This window comes from Microplitis demolitor, chromosome 8, assembly GCF_026212275.2.
Source record: "Microplitis demolitor isolate Queensland-Clemson2020A chromosome 8, iyMicDemo2.1a, whole genome shotgun sequence".
In the NCBI taxonomy this organism is placed as follows: domain Eukaryota; kingdom Metazoa; phylum Arthropoda; class Insecta; order Hymenoptera; family Braconidae; genus Microplitis; species Microplitis demolitor.
Genome location: NC_068552.1, coordinates 18,860,581 through 18,879,340, shown reverse-complemented (window position 1 = coordinate 18,879,340; position 18,760 = coordinate 18,860,581). Strand labels below are relative to the sequence as shown.

The 18,760-nt window shown below is 33.5% G+C and overlaps 6 protein-coding genes across 8 annotated transcripts; 4 read left to right on the top strand and 2 right to left on the bottom strand.

The window, feature by feature from the left end:
* The first annotated feature begins 253 nt into the window (after positions 1-253).
* On the top strand, positions 254-2,573 carry LOC103572400 (complex I assembly factor ACAD9, mitochondrial). Its single transcript, XM_053741627.1, has one exon. It carries the CDS (start codon positions 538-540, stop codon positions 2,428-2,430), a length of 1,893 nt encoding a protein of 630 aa, XP_053597602.1. The 5' UTR covers positions 254-537; the 3' UTR covers positions 2,431-2,573.
* Positions 2,574-2,633: 60 nt separating this feature from the next.
* Positions 2,634-5,528, bottom strand: LOC103572398 (programmed cell death protein 2-like). Of its 2 annotated transcripts, XM_008551000.3 has the most exons (4): positions 5,437-5,528; positions 5,012-5,251; positions 4,050-4,936; positions 2,634-3,906 (listed from the first exon to the last, which is right to left on the bottom strand). In XM_008551000.3, exons 2-4 carry the CDS (start codon positions 5,120-5,122, stop codon positions 3,642-3,644), a joined length of 1,263 nt encoding a protein of 420 aa, XP_008549222.1. In that variant the 5' UTR covers positions 5,123-5,251; positions 5,437-5,528; the 3' UTR covers positions 2,634-3,641. The 2 variants fall into 2 exon arrangements, with proteins under 2 accessions (XP_008549222.1, XP_014298618.1); XM_014443132.2 differs by lacking the exon at positions 5,437-5,528 and having other exon boundaries at positions 5,012-5,280.
* A 26-nt stretch (positions 5,529-5,554) lies between these two features.
* Positions 5,555-8,400, bottom strand: LOC103572399 (NADH dehydrogenase [ubiquinone] 1 alpha subcomplex subunit 9, mitochondrial). Its single transcript, XM_053741628.1, has 7 exons — positions 8,241-8,400; positions 7,885-8,108; positions 7,077-7,370; positions 6,757-6,923; positions 6,563-6,691; positions 5,970-6,156; positions 5,555-5,887 (listed from the first exon to the last, which is right to left on the bottom strand). The coding sequence occupies exons 1-7, from the start codon at positions 8,284-8,286 to the stop codon at positions 5,702-5,704; spliced, it is 1,233 nt and encodes a 410-aa protein (XP_053597603.1). The 5' UTR covers positions 8,287-8,400; the 3' UTR covers positions 5,555-5,701.
* Positions 8,401-8,867: 467 nt separating this feature from the next.
* Positions 8,868-13,398, top strand: LOC103572396 (transcriptional adapter 2-beta). Of its 2 annotated transcripts, XM_008550998.3 has the most exons (10): positions 8,868-9,096; positions 9,232-9,325; positions 9,510-9,607; positions 9,678-9,737; positions 9,841-9,985; positions 10,316-10,841; positions 10,924-11,158; positions 11,496-11,551; positions 11,640-12,084; positions 12,362-13,398. In XM_008550998.3, exons 2-10 carry the CDS (start codon positions 9,319-9,321, stop codon positions 12,476-12,478), a joined length of 1,689 nt encoding a protein of 562 aa, XP_008549220.1. In that variant the 5' UTR covers positions 8,868-9,096; positions 9,232-9,318; the 3' UTR covers positions 12,479-13,398. The 2 variants fall into 2 exon arrangements, with proteins under 2 accessions (XP_008549220.1, XP_008549221.1); XM_008550999.3 differs by lacking the exon at positions 12,362-13,398 and having other exon boundaries at positions 11,456-11,551; positions 11,640-11,930.
* Positions 13,383-17,414, top strand: LOC103572455 (protein sneaky). The gene is made up of 8 exons (XM_008551083.2): positions 13,383-13,595; positions 13,660-13,875; positions 13,961-14,152; positions 14,210-14,307; positions 15,384-15,571; positions 15,838-16,370; positions 16,453-17,218; positions 17,326-17,414. The coding sequence occupies exons 1-7, from the start codon at positions 13,383-13,385 to the stop codon at positions 17,161-17,163; spliced, it is 2,151 nt and encodes a 716-aa protein (XP_008549305.1). The 3' UTR covers positions 17,164-17,218; positions 17,326-17,414.
* A 38-nt stretch (positions 17,415-17,452) lies between these two features.
* On the top strand, positions 17,453-17,983 carry LOC103572395 (ejaculatory bulb-specific protein 3-like). The gene is made up of 2 exons (XM_008550997.3): positions 17,453-17,673; positions 17,740-17,983. The coding sequence occupies exons 1-2, from the start codon at positions 17,457-17,459 to the stop codon at positions 17,961-17,963; spliced, it is 441 nt and encodes a 146-aa protein (XP_008549219.1). The 5' UTR covers positions 17,453-17,456; the 3' UTR covers positions 17,964-17,983.
* The last annotated feature ends 777 nt before the right edge of the window (positions 17,984-18,760 follow it).

The following is an 18,760-nucleotide window of genomic DNA, read 5'->3' as shown; positions in this document are numbered from 1 at the left end:
GCAGTAAAAAAATCTCCAGTGTAGCCACCTGCTTCAAACCCGCCATTTTTTAAACTATTCAAATGTTCTATTTATTTATTTAAATAATTCACTTTCTTTTAAATAATTGTTTCAATTATTTAAATTTGGTGGTTTTTGTTTTTTAAATAATTCATTAGATTTACTTTAATTAAATTTATTAACTAAAGTAAGTTGGTAATTTGCCAGTTGAGTGTTACTTGTATATATTTACGTTATCGTTCGTGCCCACCAGCTTCCAAGCCGCCATTTTTTGAATTATTCATATTTTCTTTACTCCAATTATTTATTTAAATAATTTCAAGTTTAAAAAAAAATTATCCATTATTTAAATTTCGCGGGAAATTTTGTTTTTAAATAATTTATTAGATTTATTTAAATTAAATTTATGAATCAAAAGTGAGTTGGTAATTACCCAGTCGAGTGTGAGTACATTTTTATTTACGTTATCATTCTTCTTCGGCATGTCCAAGTGAATAAAAGTATTTAAATAATAAAACTAAAAACAATAGAGTGAAAATGTTGACACATAAATTGATAGTGAGGCAAAAATTGCCCCGACATATTTATATAAAAACAAGTAGTAATAAGTATTCAACGAGCGAAGTACAGACAGAAGTAATCACACCATTGGAAGTGAGGTTATCAGAGCACAAGCCTCAGCTGAAACGCCGCTCGCCGTTTGCAAAAGGTCTTTTTGTCGGTAAATATGACACTGAGTTTGCAGCGTTTCCAGAGCCACAGACACACGAGAGGCACAAAGAATTCTTCGAGTGGTTGAAGCCTGTCGAGGAGTACATGTCGACCAACATCAACCAGGAAGCTATTGATCAGACTGGTAAGATTCCGCGTGACGTAATCGAAGAGCTCAAAGATCTAGATGTTCTCCGAGCTGCTGTGCCAGATGAGTACAAAGGTCTGGGTTTCAATTGCAGTGAGATGTCTAAGCTGATAGAGACACTGGCTTTCGTGCCTCCACTGGGTGCTTATCTGGTTAAACAGACCCAGGCGGTGAAAGTGATCACGGAGAATGCATCAGATACACAAAAAGAAAATTACTTGACGAGAATAGCCAGTGGTGAAATAAATCCTACGGTTTGTATATCAGAGAACACCCAGGGGTCTAATGCCGCTGCTATTGAGTGCACTGCTGAACGTTCGTTGGATGACAAGCACTGGATTTTAAATGGATCAAAAACCTTCGTGGCGAATGCTGATGATTCGAATTTGTTTGTCGTCTTTGCTGAGTGCGTTGAGCTCGGAAGACGTTTCGACAAAGAGGACATGGTGACTGCCTTCTTGGTAGAAAAAGATTTCGGTGGTATCACCGTACACGAGCCGGTGCAATCTATGGGTCTCCGTGGAGTTACCATGAGCCAGGTGACTTTTAAAAATACTCTGGTGCCCATCAACAACATCATCGGGGATATTGGTTCAGCAAACGAGTTCTTCACGAGTGTCTACAGCGAAGGAAAAGAATTCATTGGTAGCCAAGCGATTGGTTTGACTAAAAATTTCTTGCAGCTGCTTATAAAAAATTTGAAATCCGACAAAGACTTCAACGCCGCCCTGTTCAAAAGCGAGTCGGTCCAAGAAATAATTGCAAAAATATGCTGCAGTATATTCGCGATGGAGAGCGTAGTTTATTTGACCACGGGAATAATCGACAGCTACGCGAACCAGGACTGCAATTTAGAGAAATGTATCACTGAAGCTTTCTGCACTGAGACCTGTATCAAAAGTATTATGCTGGGAGCCCCACTAATTGGAGCTGCTTCTTTTATAAAAGGAAATGGTATCGAAAGACTGATAAGAGACGCGATGTGTCTCACCAGCTTCGACGGTTCTTTGCTCAACACCAAAGCAGTGATCGCTCTCCAGGGTCTGCAGTACACAGGAAATAAATTTGGTGACCAGGTGAAAATCCAGAGAAACCCGCTCATGTTTCCAAAGGAAATTCTCGCGATGATGGTAAAGTTCAAGAGGAGGAAAAGTTTATTCATACCCGACAACTTGCATCCTTCATTGGAACCAACTGCTACAATACTTGAGGATACGATTATCGACTTCGAGAAAATAATCAGGACAGTTATCATCCGCAATGGGCAGCAGGTGATGGATAAACAGATGGAACTTCGTAGAATAGCTGAAGTAGGTACATATTTGTACGTTATTGCTGCTATTCTCGCCCGCGCATCCAGGTCTTACTGCCTGGGGATGAGAGACAGCGAAAAAGAAATAAAGATGGCTCAGATCTTCGGGTACACGCTCTTTCAGAAAGCCAAGCAGCTGATCGCCGACCTGAACTACGGCGACTGGATCAACGGCGACTACTTGCTCAAAGAAATAGCCGACTCTGCATTTGAAAAAGACAAATACTTTGTGGAGCATCCGTTAGCAAGAGCCTTTTAATATAATTAATTATTAATTATTAAATATTATTTATACGATTAAATTTATAACGCGCATTTTGATCCTCGTACATTCGTTATCTGTAGGCTGTAACTAATAAATGTAAATAATTAATGAGGAATAAATAATGAACATAAATGTAATCATTTAATTAATATTTTTATTTAATCAAGTGATTAGTTTTTTGTCTCAGTAGCCGACCAACAACAATTAAGTATCACTAGGGCCGACTGTAAGAAGACATTAAGAATCTGGTATCCGCCCAAGATAAATTTATTTATATTTTTAAATGCGAATAACTAGTTAGCATATTTATTTCACATTTATTGTAAATTGATATATTGATTTTTTGTATAGAATTCTCAAAAAAGCGTCTCTTTTCTAAAATCTATTTTTAAAATACAAATATGGATGACTTTATTCAGCTATTTACATTTAAAATCTTCAAGTACTGTTGATAAATCAATCGACAAGCTAATAGTACCAGCAGTTGCGATTTATCAAATAAATTTTAGCATAAATTTGAACTTTCGGTATATTATGTACGCATTATAGGGTAGAGGCGCAACTTTGGCCCAGTTTCGGACTCGAAAAATTAAAATAAAATAATTTGTAAGACGCAATGACAATTTTAAAAATTTATTCAAAAGTACTTTCATCACACTATTAAAATAGAAATTTTATTTTATACTTTTTTATCAATTAAAAAAATTACGGGAGTTCGCTGACGTTTAATAATTTTTGGATTTTTTTTAGAAAAGATTAATTACAAAAAAAAAATATTTCAAAAAATTGCACCTGTAGCTTTTTAAATTTTCTACATGTGTATATTTTTAGTTTATTTATTAGTTTTTTTTTTTGCTGAAAATTTGCTGAAAAAAATCAAAAAATTTTGATTGTCTACAAATATGAGGATCATTAAAATAAAATATTAAATGTCCAAAATGTATCAGTGGCCACAAATGCAACTTCTACCCTATTTTAAATACGTCTGTTAAATAATCTATTCAATAAATCAATCTAGTGGATATTGATTTGATAAAAATAAATAAAGATGAGAGCTGTATATCTAATTGAGCGGACGGAAGTCTGCGATAGTTAAAAAAAAATAAATGCTAATTATTTATCATTATGGAATTATCGACGAATTGGAATATTGACTAATTATTAATATTATGTTTTTTTTTTGTTTATATCTTTTGGCTTAATCATTATAAACGTTCAGCTTGAACGATCACATATTCTTCTTTGTACGTATCGTTGGCAGACCAGCAGCTGGCTGAACACGTAAAAATTAATACTGTACCAAAGTCTATCTCGAAGTCGCGTTCTCTGCATGGTACCAGTTTTAATTTAGGTATTATTGTTGACAGGATTTGTAATTCGAAAATTCTTTCAGCTCCGCAGTATTTGCATGGTTCTATTTTTGATCCTAGCGGATACAGTAATAATGCTGCTGAATTGTCGCGACAATATCTATAACAAAATACTTTAATTAATAATATTCTATAGATTTCCTATAAAATTGAAGTTTTAATTTTTTTTTACCCCAAATAATAGGGAGCTGGTAACTGGGTACTTGGCCATAGAAATAATTTATAATAAATTATAAAACAAACCGTAATATTTGTCCAGGATTTCTTTTAATGCGGCTGTCAAAATTATAAAACATGTCGTCACCATGTTTAGGTATACTCTTTTCATATTTTTCTTCCATTCCTCTATTATCATTTGCCTGAGGATTGGACTCCGTGTCATTGAACAAATCAGTCGGGTTGCGGCTCTGGTACTGAAGAACAAGATCTCTGACATGCTGATTTATTTCCGGTGACAAGTCTTCTTCCTCGACTGCAATGAACATTTCAACGAAGGAGAGATCGATGGGGGCCTCGATATCTGAGTGCTGCAGCGGGTGAGGAGTGGCCCCGTGGAAGAGCTCCATCAGATTGCACTGCGGCTGAGTCGGAGTGTCAATAGACACAACTTCGCCTTCTTCACCCTCTATTTCAGCAGACGTTTGCGGGGAATCCAATCTCCCAACAGCTCCACCAACCGGTGACTCAACACTAGCCGGACTGTTGGCATTCGGATCATCAACTCTTAGGTTCGATAGCTCGTCATTTAGTGTATCGTCATTAGACGTGCTCATAAAAAGATGTAAATTGTCAGTGGTGTCATTCATCAGCATGTTGTTGCCGTTTGTTTCACACACATTGCTATCGTCTCCCCAGTCATCGGCTTGCGACAACCAGCTAGTCGTCGGCGGAGTTACTGACGACTGTATCGCCGTCTCATTTATACTCTTTTCCTCCAAAGACTGGACTCTCAAACACGTCCAGCTCTCGTTTTGATTCCAGCAATTAGGATTTATACACGTAAATATATACAATGTCCTATGATACTTTGAATTATCTAATGGTGCATAAATTTGTACTACTAACAATTGATTTAATCCACATAATTTACATACTGGCGCTGGTAAACTTCCCTCCGTTTTATGCGGGTCCTGTTTAATTTAAATAATAATATATTGTTATTGTTATCAAGTTATATAAATAATTTATTTATTAAATTAACTTACCGGTTTACCACCAATCTTATTAGTGGCAAAATTAATAACCGATCGATGTTTTTCACTGATATATTCATCCTCGTATCCCAATTGTACTCTTGATTTGTTTTTGTAAGCCATTTAATAAATATTATTATTTTAATTAAATAATAGTCCAGTGATTGTTTATTTGTAATAAATATATATGTATATACTTATATATATCAACACGCTGTAATAAACAATTAGCTCACTTGACTTGACTGGGTACTGAAACAAAAACCCAGTGCTCAGCAATGCACGTTGATGACTTTAAAATACTGCGCATGCGCGCGGCTGCTGTTTATTGATTTTTACAAAAATATTTACAAAATTAATTGATTAACGGGTAAATTAAATTAATGACACATTAATATTTAACATAATAATAAATTCATTACTTTCTAAGTAATTACCTGCTAATAATTTATTTTAAATCCTCAAGTTATTTATTTTTCACAAATAAGGTTAAGCGGCCACGACTTTCTCGACTTCCTTAGACATATTTATTTGAAAAAAGGAATATCTACAAGCTAAGATTTTATGTAACTTTATTTTTACAACTAGATACAAATCTACTATACATTGAGGTTTTAAATTATTTGTAACCAATGCTGTCATTTTTATTTTATTTATTTTTTTTTTTCAAATAATTATTATTTTATTTCTATATAAATATTTTTAGATGACCGTCTCCACGGGCTTTGGAGCAACTGGCTTTGAAAATTCACCTACAGATTGCATGTAATATTCTTCTACAAAGTATAACTTCATTTCCCAGTGTATACGTGATGCCAGTCGTATTGGTTGGACTCCAAGATCTGCTAGTGTTGGTAAATTAGCTTCGAGAACATCTGTAGTACTTTCCTGTTTAATGTAAACTCGATATTAAAAACTCTGCTTATCACTGATAAATAAATTAATTAATTAGTTAATTAGTAATAAATACCCTCTCTAATCCTTCCCAGTGCAAGTAACCCAGAGGGTGATTGACACTGAATTCAGCGAGAAATACTTTCAGTTTAAATAGCGGAGACTTATTTAAATCAAGCCTCCGGTGTCCGTATTCGATTGGATCAAATCGTATGTATCCTTGCATCCAGTCAACGATATCCCCAAGCTTGAAACGCTCTGGTCTGAAAATAATTTTTTATTATAGATTTTTAATGCCAAGACATACACCGAATGGCAACGATTACAAATAACTTATGTCCTTTAAGTACTACATCGCGTTACTAATTCCAAAAAGGCTTATATTTTTATACAACTTGTTAGAATAAGTCTACGATATGATTAGGAATAAAAAAGAAAAAAAAAATTTACTAAAGTCAAAAGGACGTATAAAAATCAATTCTTTTTGAAGTAGTGACGCGACATTATCATCATCGAATCAAATATTGAAATATACTAATTAATGACTACAGTCTATCTCAAGTTTCAATAGAAAATCAAAAATTTTATTTTTAAAAACTTCTAGACTGGAATAGTTTAAAATATAGGCCAGTATTTGTGATTTATTATTTTACAAACATGTTTTTTTACCCAGCAAATTGATAAGTTTTCCCAGCAGTTGATGGGTCTTTTACTATGGCTGCAATACCAGCGCCAAAATCACCTGCCCAGAGTGGCTGTTTTATTATCGAATCACCTTTTCCAACGACTGGTACTCCTCTAAAATAATAATTTTACACTTTGACAATAATAAATACTTTTTATTTATTTAAAAGTTTGAATACCTGAAGTGTTTTCTCCATGTACTGGCGAGAGCAGATAAAAATCTATCTTCCTGTCCATAGACTGTTCCAGGTCTCACAATTGTAGCTGTTGGAAATTCTTCTTTCACTGCTTGCTCACCGAACCACTTTGATTTTAAGAAATTCGAACCTCCTTCCATCAATATTGGCTTTAATTACACAATTTAATCAACATATTTATTAACATAATTATCAATATATTTATGGTACTGAAAACTGAGACTGATATTTTAAAAAATATTCTATATAAATATGAATTTGTTTATTTGGAGTAAAAAATAAAATTGTAGTTGTAAAAATACCGTGGGTTTTTCACAGCAATTTAGACTGGAAACGTGAATGAATCGCTCGACACCAGATTCCCGAGCTATTCTAGCAAGTCTCCGTGCTCCTTCAACATGAACATCATCGAACGTAAAATTTTTAGTTTCCCAGTCTCGCCCAATTAAATTAACGACAACGTGTGAGTACTTCATACACTTTCTTATTGAATCCTCGTCACGTAATTGGAACGGGTGGAATAATACTTGACCAAGATCACCAGTTAATTTTAATGGCAGTATATCATAAGAGTCACCGCGGTATGGCAGTATCATCTATAATATTTAAATAAACAAATTATATTTTTTATCATGATCCTGAAGTCAGCAGACAATTAAAAATTTTTAGATTTTTTTTATCAACAAGTTAATAACAAAAAAAATTTTCCTGAAGAAAACTAAAAATATGCACATGTAGAAAATTTAAAAAACTATAGGCGCAATTTTTTTTTTATAATTTATCTCCTAATAGCCAAAGTTGACGACGAATTGTCCACAAACTTCAGCTTCTGTAACTGTTGTCTACAAGTTGACTACAAATTTCCCAACAACCTGTCGTCAACTTTCTGAGAAACTTGTAGTGAATTTGTAGGCAACAGTTACAGAAGCTGAAAGTCGACAAGTTTCTTGGAAGGTTGCATTCACCTTATGGAAAGACCAACTTGATGACAGGTTGCGGCCAACTTGGCTATCAGGGATCGTTTTTAAAAAAATCCAAAAATTACTGGACGTCAACTAACTTCAGTATCATTTTTTATCAACTGATTTATCAAATAAATGATCGGCCTACCTGGGTACCAGTTTTTCCCAGACGATTGCAGACATATCGTCCAAGAAATCCTGTACTACCAAAAACAGTACATACAATTCCATTGAATGAACTACGTCCACCTGTACCACGTTTGAGTGATACAGTTGTTGGTTTTTTGATGATCCTTAATTCAGATGATTCGGAATATTTACATGATTGCTGGTGTTGGACACGAACTGGTCCAGCAGAACAGACAGCAGTTGCTGTAACGAAATAATAATAATTTATAGTAAGAACGTCAAGGAACACAGAGATTATATCACACTTATTTTTTTTTGCCTGTTTGTAAATTATTGTGGGGATCTTTGGGCCATGAGACTAAAAAAAATTCTTACGTGATAAATAAATTGTTTTCAATGCGACTCGATTTATAGCAGCCATATCTGCTGCAAAAATAAATTTATAAATATATATATATGTATAAAAAAATTGAGGCTTTTTTTATTTTATTATTTTTTGGAGAATAACACTACGGACACTACCTTTCATGCAGCACAGGCTGCACCATCTGGCGGGTAATTTTACGGCAGCTCAAATGGGTTCATAGAGATCCGAACGAAAATGTAACCAATGCAATAAATGCAAGCAAATTTAAAAGCAAAATTAGTTAATAACAAAATATATAAATTTAATAGCTTATATATTACACTAAGTGATATGTGCAAAAAAAAACTGCACATGAGAAAAATTTTAAATTTCAAATAAATGAATTAAACAATTAAAAATATTAAAAATTCACATACTGATTTTCAAATTATATAAATGCGCATTTTTAAAATTTTATTACATTTAAATTTACTTCCACGTTGGCGGCTTACAACACAATATTGGGCAAGTGAGGATCGAATTTAAAAACTAAAAAAAATATACAAAAATGACAGTTCAAAAGTTAGCGCGTCAAGAGGCGCTGACGTAGTGAAGTTCTGAATTCCCACTACCTGAGGCGCTCCTACCAAGATGTCGTCAGAAGATGGAGAGTCGTCCGTTTCTGGCGCATGAGCGTTAACTTGCAATCCACCAACATACATATAGATATAGATATATCCTGCCCTGTAAAACTTGAAACAGACATTTTGCATTTATATCGCTTTGCTGTTAGAGAGAGACGCTACTTGATAGGGTAGCATTTGTGACGCCTTGGCCAAAAATCATTTTTGGTATTAAAAAACCCTCATCAACAATGAACTCAAGGTAATTATGCTAATTAGTAATAGTTTAAATCAATAGCTATTATTATTATGAAAAATGTATATTATTTTGTAACAACACTGTTGGATGTGTAAGCGTATGCGTGTGTAATACTTATGCTACATATACTTTTACCAGCATGCTGTGACGTCATACTGTCGTCATCGTGGGAAGTACCCTTCAGTCGAGGTTAACAAACACCAGTACGGCCTTCACGTAATTATTATGGCGGGTATGTATGATTTACCGTTTGTTTATCGTTTTCTAATTGCTATCGATCGGAATATCAGTATCGATTATTTTACTGTTATCTAAAGACAAATATTTACTCACAGCCAATTATACTACAAACTTTTTAATGATAATTCTTTAGAAATTATGAATTTAAATGAAATTTTAAATTTTAATTGTCTTAGATCTATATGCCAAGTACACGTGTACTTATTGCCAAGAAGACATCACTGGTCTTCGGGTCAAATGTGTTGAATGTCAATATTTTGATTTATGTTTACAGGTAAACATTTTTTTTTATTAATTTATTTTAATTTAATAAAAGTATTGATAATAATTATTTTAAATTTTAGTGTTTTTCGGCTGGCGCTGAAATTGGACAGCATAAAAATGATCATTCTTATCAATTTATGGTAAATTAAACTTTATTACTTAAGATATTTAATTAAGTGTAATAATATTTACATATTTACTTAGTGATGATTTATAAATAAATGAGATTTTTTTTTAAAATAGGATTCTGGGACAATTAGCATTTTCAATGGTAGCAGAGGTAATTGGACGGCGCGGGAACACTTGAGATTACTTGATGCCATTGAACAATTTGGTTTTGGTAATTGGGAAGACATAAGTAAACACATTGAAACTCGTACACCTGAAGGTAATGATCTGTAATAATAAATAATTATTTTCAAGGCCAGTCAGACAGTGCCCCCACTTTTTAAAAAATTTCAATTACAAACTCTCTTAGCATTGAAACTTTAATAATTAATTTAAAAAAAGTTAAAGCATTAATTAACAAAAGGGCATTGCAGTTACTATTTTGCCGAGATATCGAATTGTAAAAAAATTGCTCACAGTTATGAATTAGGAATTCCTAATTGCTATCAACTATTTTTTAAAAAAGTGGGAACACTGTCTGAGAATGGCCTCAAATTTTATTTTCTGTAATAACTTTGTGCTGATGAGTTGACGGTGATGAATTTTTTAGAGGCAAAAGAGCAGTACATTGCCAGGTATCTCGAAGGCAATATTGGAAAATACACATGGCCGCCAAGGCAAAGACGTTCATCTTCCTCATCATCTACCTCAGAATGTTACACTCCAAATTTAACCGACCAAACCACCAGCGCCGATCACGGGCCGCTGTCACCTGACCTGACATCAAAATTACCCCCGCTGGACATAACTCCCGAGGAGGCCCAGCAGCTTGGGTATATGCCCCAGCGGGACGACTTTGAACGTGACTACAATCACGAGGCCGAGTCTCTCGTTTCCTCGCTCTTCCTTAACCCCGCTGAGGATGATGATTTAGATATAGCATTAAAGTTAGCTCATGTAGATATGTATACTAATAATTTAAGAGAACGCGCGAGAAGAAAAAGAGTCGTACGTGATTATCAACTTGTATCTAATTTTTTTTTATCTTCACGCCGAGGTGATAATGCTTCTGTCAATAGTAATAGTATCACAAGTAGCAATAAAGGAATTAAAAAAAGACAAACTAAAGAAGAAAAGTAAGCATTACAATTGCAATTATAATTTGAATATTTATCAAATTAAATTTATTTACTATTTATTTTTGCATTTTATTTTCAGAGATTTCAGAGAAAGGATGCGGATATTTGCGCAGTTCTATACTGCGCAGGAACATGAACAATTTTTAGCAAATTTAGAAAAAGAACGTGATCTACGATTACGATTATCAGAATTGTATCGCTATAGAGAAAATGGAATCACGAGGCACGAAGAATGCGCTCACTTTGAACAAGTTATGGCTGTACAAAATTCAAGTGAAATAGCAAATAGTGATCATTGGATAGACAAAAAATCTGTAAGTAATTTTCTTGACTTTTAATTAATTCGTGTTGATAAATAAATATATGTAATATTTATAAATGCAAATCCCGCGCGCGATGTTATATATATGTATATATAAAAACTTTGCAAACACATAATACACATGAATAAAATTTAAATTTACCGCGTAGTATTTTTAAAAATTTTGTTGATTATTGATATTGATGTCAGTTAAAAAAAAAGTGTGTCATAGTTTGTTTGTCGTGAATAATTTGAAAAATCGCACTAATTAAATTTTTATATTTTTGTGATACGTGTGTGTTTGCCACAGGCGTTTGTGAACAGATTGTATCAGTTTGCATTTCACTTAGGGCAGCAGTGGGCCCACGTCGTCCACGCCAATGCACCGGCACACCTCAAAAAAAAAGTAAGTTTCTGAAGCCGTTGGGGGACAAATAATAAGTCATGTGTTAAGTCATTGTACTTATATTTGTGTGTATTGTCCCTTTACTTAGAGACGAAGAAAAAAATTGCTCTTCCATCGGCCGAAAATTCACTACAAAAGCCAGCAGCACCAGCAACAACACCGTCGAATCCGCGCAAAACAACAGCAGCGGCGGCAGCAGCTCTACAACTGCCAACAACAGCAGCAGCCAAAGTCGGACGACGACTCCAGTCAATCAGTCGGGGACGGGAGCAGCGGAGCTTGATGGGGTTTCACCAGCCAGCCACCACCAGGGGAGTACTTCATTGGCTAAACAAAAATCATCGGTTCATAATGGCGGTGTAACTCAACAACAAACTACCTGTACAAAGTCAATGGAAAATTTAGATTTACAAGCAAATAACATAGACTTGGAAGCTGCAGCTCATCTTTTAACGCAACAAGAAAAAACTCTTTGTCTTCAATTGGATTTAAAACCAACGCAATATTTAACCCAGAAAGCTTTAATTATTCAAGTGAGTGATCATTATTTATATTTATTAATTTTACGTATGAAAATTTATCAAAATTTTACGAGCCAGAAATTTTCAAATTTGAGACAATCGATCTTTTAGATTTCAAAAATTTTCTTACAATTTTTTAAAGTATTTAAAAATTAAACTCAATGCCAGATTTTCTCAAATATGAAAATTCCTCATGCGTGACATTACAAAATAATTATTTTTACACGAGTCTTTAAAAACCAACGGCAGTTACTTAAAAAAATGATTTTTTATTTAATTATCAATACAGGAATATTTAAGTAGTGGCAGTGGCGGTCGACGATCAAATTTTATGGCTCACTCGGAACCAGAGAATAAAATTCTTCATTATCTCGTATCGAACGGGTGGATTGCAGCAGCCACTTAATAGTCCATCCCGGTATATTACTACATCATTGGATGAAAAAAAAGAAGAAAACCATTAACAACAATAATAACAATAATAATAATAATAAAATTCTCTTCCTTGCTTGTTATTATTTTATTGCTCCACATTATAATATATTAAAAGTCTTATTCGAGTGTAATAATAAACATAATTATTGGCCATGCCGTATGGCGGATAGATTAAAATCTCAATAATCATCGTCATCATCATCGTCATCTTCATTATTATTATCATCACTCGAGCTGTGTGCATGTAGTACATGTGTGCGTGTGTGTGCGTGCGTGGCTTAAATAATAAAATGTTTTTATTGTTTAAATGTCGTATAACTTTATAAGTTTACAAGTCATTTATGAGTTTTGTATATTTTTTTTCTCGTATGGCTTAAACGGTCCCCCGTATCGTCATCAATTATGATGAAGCCGTTAGTACAGCCATTGCTACTACTGATGGTCATTATTGCGCTCATTTTTATTTTATTTACATACCCGCGCACATAAATATTATATGTATACGTATGTATGTATAAATAAAAATAAAGATAAAATTTAAGGACGAAAAATAAAAACATATCGTATAGAATAAAAGAAAAAAAAAAAACAAAGAACAATTTAGCTAATTGTATATAAATGTATACGTTTAAATGAATTTGACGTCCTATCCGCGCAGTATTAGATTTATTATTATTATTACTATTGTAATTATAAATTATGTTATTTTTATTATTAATTATTGAGAGAAGTGATTGGGACACACGCACACACAAGTGATATAAAGTTCACACAGAGTTTAGGATGAATAATTATTATTAGGTTACTTCTGCAGTGGCTTTGTAGAACGGATAAGAAAAAAAAAAATATATATATATTATTTATAAATAAATAAAATGAATTCTAAATTTATTCGTGACTTATATCATGACCCTCCTGGTACTCACAAAATAACCCGAGCAATTGTTGGATTTTTTTTTGGATTTTCCTTGGCTGTCTTTTTTTACGTCACTGTAATACTGGACTTGGGGTTTCAACCCTACACTACTTTTGCACTGGGTTCTATTATTGTTACGATGATGTCTGTTGGATGTGCGTTGTCTATACAAGTATGTAAATAATAGATTAAATATAAGATTAATTAATTAATGGAAGAATCGGGTCCGTTTATAGATAAGGTGCATTTGTCTTTTGATGATTCCGTCATTCTTAGGACGCACTGGTCGAGGTGTACTGAAAACTCTTGTAGTAGCCTACCTCATTACTGGTCCGATATTTAATTTAACTTATAATGCTAAAGAAATTGTCCGTACATTTGCTTGCACATCTGAGCTACACTATAATTTGACTAAAATGCGAGTCAATTTAATGTTCGAACCTTTGAAACAAGTAACGTTTCCATCACCATATACTTTATACTTAAGCTCTTCAGTATTAATGTAATTAATTATTTATTTAATTTTTAATTAAAAAGGTAATGATGGGAATGGAGGAAAATAAAGCCAACATGAAAGTCGTATCAGACTCGGTTAAAAAATTAATGCTGCCGTTTGTTGAAGAAATAGAAGGTAAAGAAGCGATGAAGAAATTCAGTGAAGAAAATGATTACATTGATGAAGAGACTAAAAAAGTTAAAGATAAACGTAGAAAAAAACGTCATAAATTAGTGCTTGATACTAATCGTATTTTTAAAAGAAATAGTACGACTGCTAATGAAACAGAGGATTCTGTGAAGACGGCGGCGTATTACGAGACTAAGTATCGAGAAAAACTTAAGAACAAATGTGAAGACCAGCTCACTAAAGGCTCTGACAGATGCCGGTAATGATAGATATTAATACTTGGTATTTAAATTATGTAGATTAATGATTCCCAAGTAGCACAAAGACAACTTTACGATGTTTTAAAAAGGACAAGACAATTTTTGGTTGTCTAATTTTTTATATGAATAAGATCTACAGATTTAGGTCTTAAATGGAAAAAGTACAGTTTCCGGTGCAGAAACAGGCTCGGCGGATAAAAAACTTCAAGTATTATAGTTTTTACTGTAATAACCGACTACTTCTTGTAATAGAGTAATTACAGTTATGGACACAAAGTTTTACAGTTTCTAATGTATTTTTAGTTGAATGAAAAGCTATTAGGGTCTGAAAACCCTATAAAAAAGCCATATTGGAATGCAGCATAGATTCCTCTGTGAGTTCTCACATTTTCTTCTTTTCCTTATGGATTCCCATGTGGTTTCCTGTAGGAATCCAGCATAGAACCCAACATAGCTTCTCACTTGGATTCCTATGAAAATCCATATGGCCAAATTCATATGGGAATTTTGTATAGATTAGGAATCAGGAAAATTAACAAAAACATCCAGATACCCATGGTTTCCTACATAGATTCTTATATAAATTCATACACCTATTTTAATTCCTATGGATCTTACACTAATCCATACTTTCCTTTATGGATTCTTACAAGTTTCCATGCGATCTTATATGAAACTAATAATTACTACATATCGGAAATAATGTAACTTTTACAGTTTTGAAGTAGGACTGCTGATATCTGAAACTAATTTTTCCACTATTTTTTTTTCCACCTTGGAGTCATAGAAAGGATGTCTTATTTTTCTTGTCTAAAAAAATTATCGAAATTGAAAAGTTGTTGCAATTATTTGTAATCAAATTTTTACCGCCGTTTGCGTCAAGTCTTTTAAACATATTTTTTATGACATTAATTTCTGATTTCTTTGTCAACATTATTGCTCCTTATCGATAAGTCCAAAGATAGCTTCAAAACTGCTATCTTATAGATGTCACAACCCCAGTGTGCTACTTGGGTTGTAGTAATTATTTAATAAATATCTGTCTCTCTCTCTCTTTTTTAAATTTTTATTTAAGATATATGTTTGAAAAGTCTTATGACGAATGTTACGAGGCCGTTACATGGGCTGCCGCTTGGCTTCTGTGCTGGCCAATGAAACTTGACTTTGTTTGTCAAGCTGTCGAGTCTCTGGGGGGTGCTAACATATGTAATCCTGATGGTAATATCGAAGCTGGAGTTGGCGATGGATATTATGGTTTAAAAGGTATCGAGGGTGGTCTCTCCAGTGAATGAACAGCCAGAAAATGAACTTTCTCAATTCTTACTTACACCATTTAGATTTTAATCACAACTACATGAAGAAAATACTTTGATGCTGTTCAATTGGATATTTTTAGAACTTCAATTCTAATTTTCTTGACTAATTGTGTATTGAAAGATCGGAAAATACGATCGTTCATTTACTGGCTCAGTCATATTACTAAAAAAATTTTTAAAACATTAATCTGTCTTTTTTTTATGACAATACAGAGGCACAAAAATATCTGGAAAAAAGCTCCAAAGACGCTCGTCTACAGTACAAAGTTGATTTATCAAATTCTTCAGAGCTCGTTGGAATACGCGATGCCAGCGATATTGCCAAATCAGTTCTCCACGAATTTACATATCGCCGTGATTTATTTTTATCAGTAATGACGATAATAAAACGTTGCTTGGCATTTATTGTTCTCAATATTGTTCGAAGTGCTCAAAAGTATCACGATAAATATCTCATGGATATCGAGCACGACAATCGTTACATTACCACATATTTCAAAGAAATAGATTCAAGACGTACGCTCAAAGGCACTCCAACTCTATTGCCACTCAAAAAAATTGAACGCTTACAATACATTGATCCATATTCTGTAAAATTAATCCGTCGCGAACGGATGAATTTAATTGGACAGACTTTAAAATTAATATTTCAGGTTTTTATGGCCTCTACTTTTATTATTCTTGATTATCTTTTGTACATTACTTTATTTCTTGTTCACAAACATGGAAAAATTGATTTTACTCAGGTAATTTTATTCATTTTTTTTAATCTTCATCATCATCATCATCATTATTTTTATTATTATCATATATATTTTTTATTCGCAGGAAGGTGAACATAATTTACATGTAACCGTTCGCGGCGTAGGATTAATAGCCACATTAATGCGCAATATTCTTAACCGATTTAATGTTAAAAAACGAACAAAAGTATCGGTATCTAACATCGAATGTCTTCCACATCCTCGTAAACTTCAAAGCTATATTTTATACAAAATATACGTTACCTATTTAATGATATGGATTTTAGCATTTATCGACGGTTATATTAAAAGATTAAGATCTAAAATGTGTTCATTTTTTTATCCAAAACATGAGGAGCGACGTATTCTTTACTTGTACACAAATATCCAGAGACGAAGACTGCGCTTCAATGAATTCAAACGAAGTCGAATACGAGTTTTGGTCAGGGAACAATTATTGGAACGTAATGTCGATTTGTGGTTGGTATTGAGAACCGACTATCCACGTTGGTTCGGTTGGATCCGATGGTTCGCTTTCGGGCGGCCGCGTTGTCTTCTTTGTAACGAAACGGAGCCAAGAAGAAAATCAAATTTTCACAAATGCGCGACTGAAGTTTGTCCATTTTTTTACTGCAGCGACTGCTGGAGAGACATCGGAGAAATATGTTACGCATGCACACCAGATTATTTGGACAGCAATGACGAGTCGGATGTTTTAGATTCGGACGAAGAAAACGCGAGGATCAACGCGGCTTCTGATGAATCTTATTTCTGGCACCATTGCGTGATTTCTTAATAAAAAAAATTGCTGTTATCTAAGACATTGTATAAATTATAAGACAGTATTATGAGTAAGTATATATACAACAAAAATATTTAATAGATAAATTACGTGCATGCAAATGTTACGTGCAGTTAATAAGATCGAGTTAATAAGACCAATGATTTATTTGTGCAGAGTGGATCTAATAAAAGGGTTAAGCATGCGCCGGATAAATCGTGCATCATCATTGTATCCGATAGCCACTAGCACGTGCATTTCATTACACCGCATTGGAGTTTATCATCAATGCTAAATAGACTGGCACAATGAAGATGGTTATCATTTTGATGCTCGCTGCTGTGACAGTTGCATCTGTTAGCAGTTTTGTCTCTGCAGAGGTTGTAAATAATAAGGGCATGTACTCAACAAAGTATGATAATATTGATATCAATGCGATTATCAAAAACGACCGGCTACTTAATAATTATGTCGGCTGCCTAATGGACGAGAAACCTTGCACTCCAGATGGTGCTGAGCTTAAAAGTAACTTTTATATATTTTATTTATTATGTGTAATTATAAAATATATAAATTAAATTTTTGTTACAGAAAATCTTCCAGATGCTCTGGCAAGTGAGTGCGCAAGTTGCAGTCCAGCACAAAAAAATATCGCTAATGTAATGTATCATCATCTGATTGATAATCGTCCGGATCTGTGGTCCAAGTTGGAGACTAAATATGACCCATCAGGTGGTTATAGAAAACGTTATCTCAACCAGGACCAGAATGAGGAAAATGAAGAGGAAATTAAGTCGACGACAATGGCTATTTAGTAACTTGGTAGTTTGTAAAATTAAAAACTTAAATATATTTCGGGTGAATGGACAAATAAATTAATAATTCATTTATTGATGAGTCATGATTCATGATATATGTGACTGTATTTATATTCAAAGTGTGTGTCTGTTTGTTATTGGGTACGTTTACTCCATACAAAAATACAATTTAAAATTTACGGCTCCTAAGACGGACGATTTAGTGACAAGTTACATGCGAAACTGATGGTTCACCTAAGTACTGGATGTACATAACGTAACGTGTAACGGAACGTGGGTGGGCCTCAATACAAGATATTCCCCTCCGTATACCAACAGCCAGTCTTCCCGGAATTCCACATAGCATATAGTATTCTTTGTGAGTTGTGCTGGTTGCGAGAGAGATGATTGTACAAGTACAAAGAAATAGAAAAGAAGAAAATAAAATTAAAAAAAAAAAAAAAAAAAAAAAAAAAACGATATTTTTAAAGCCGCCAAGGGTAAATCCGCCGAATGTCGTAAACATTATAAATATATATCCTTACATATATGTGCAAATATCACCACGTGGGCTGTACAACCGAGCCGGCGTAATTATTTTCAGAATATTTTATAAAATTATAAATTTTATCTTCGTCGACTAAATACGGGTAGACATGTCTCAGCATGATAGCTTAAACTTGTGCATAGTGCGCCGGGTAGTATAGGCACTGTACATATTTATAAATGGATTTTACTTAGAAGTAAAAAAAAAGGAAAAGGAAAAAATTTAAGGTTGAAGGAAAAAAGGAAGGTTAAAAATGGATGTCAACTTT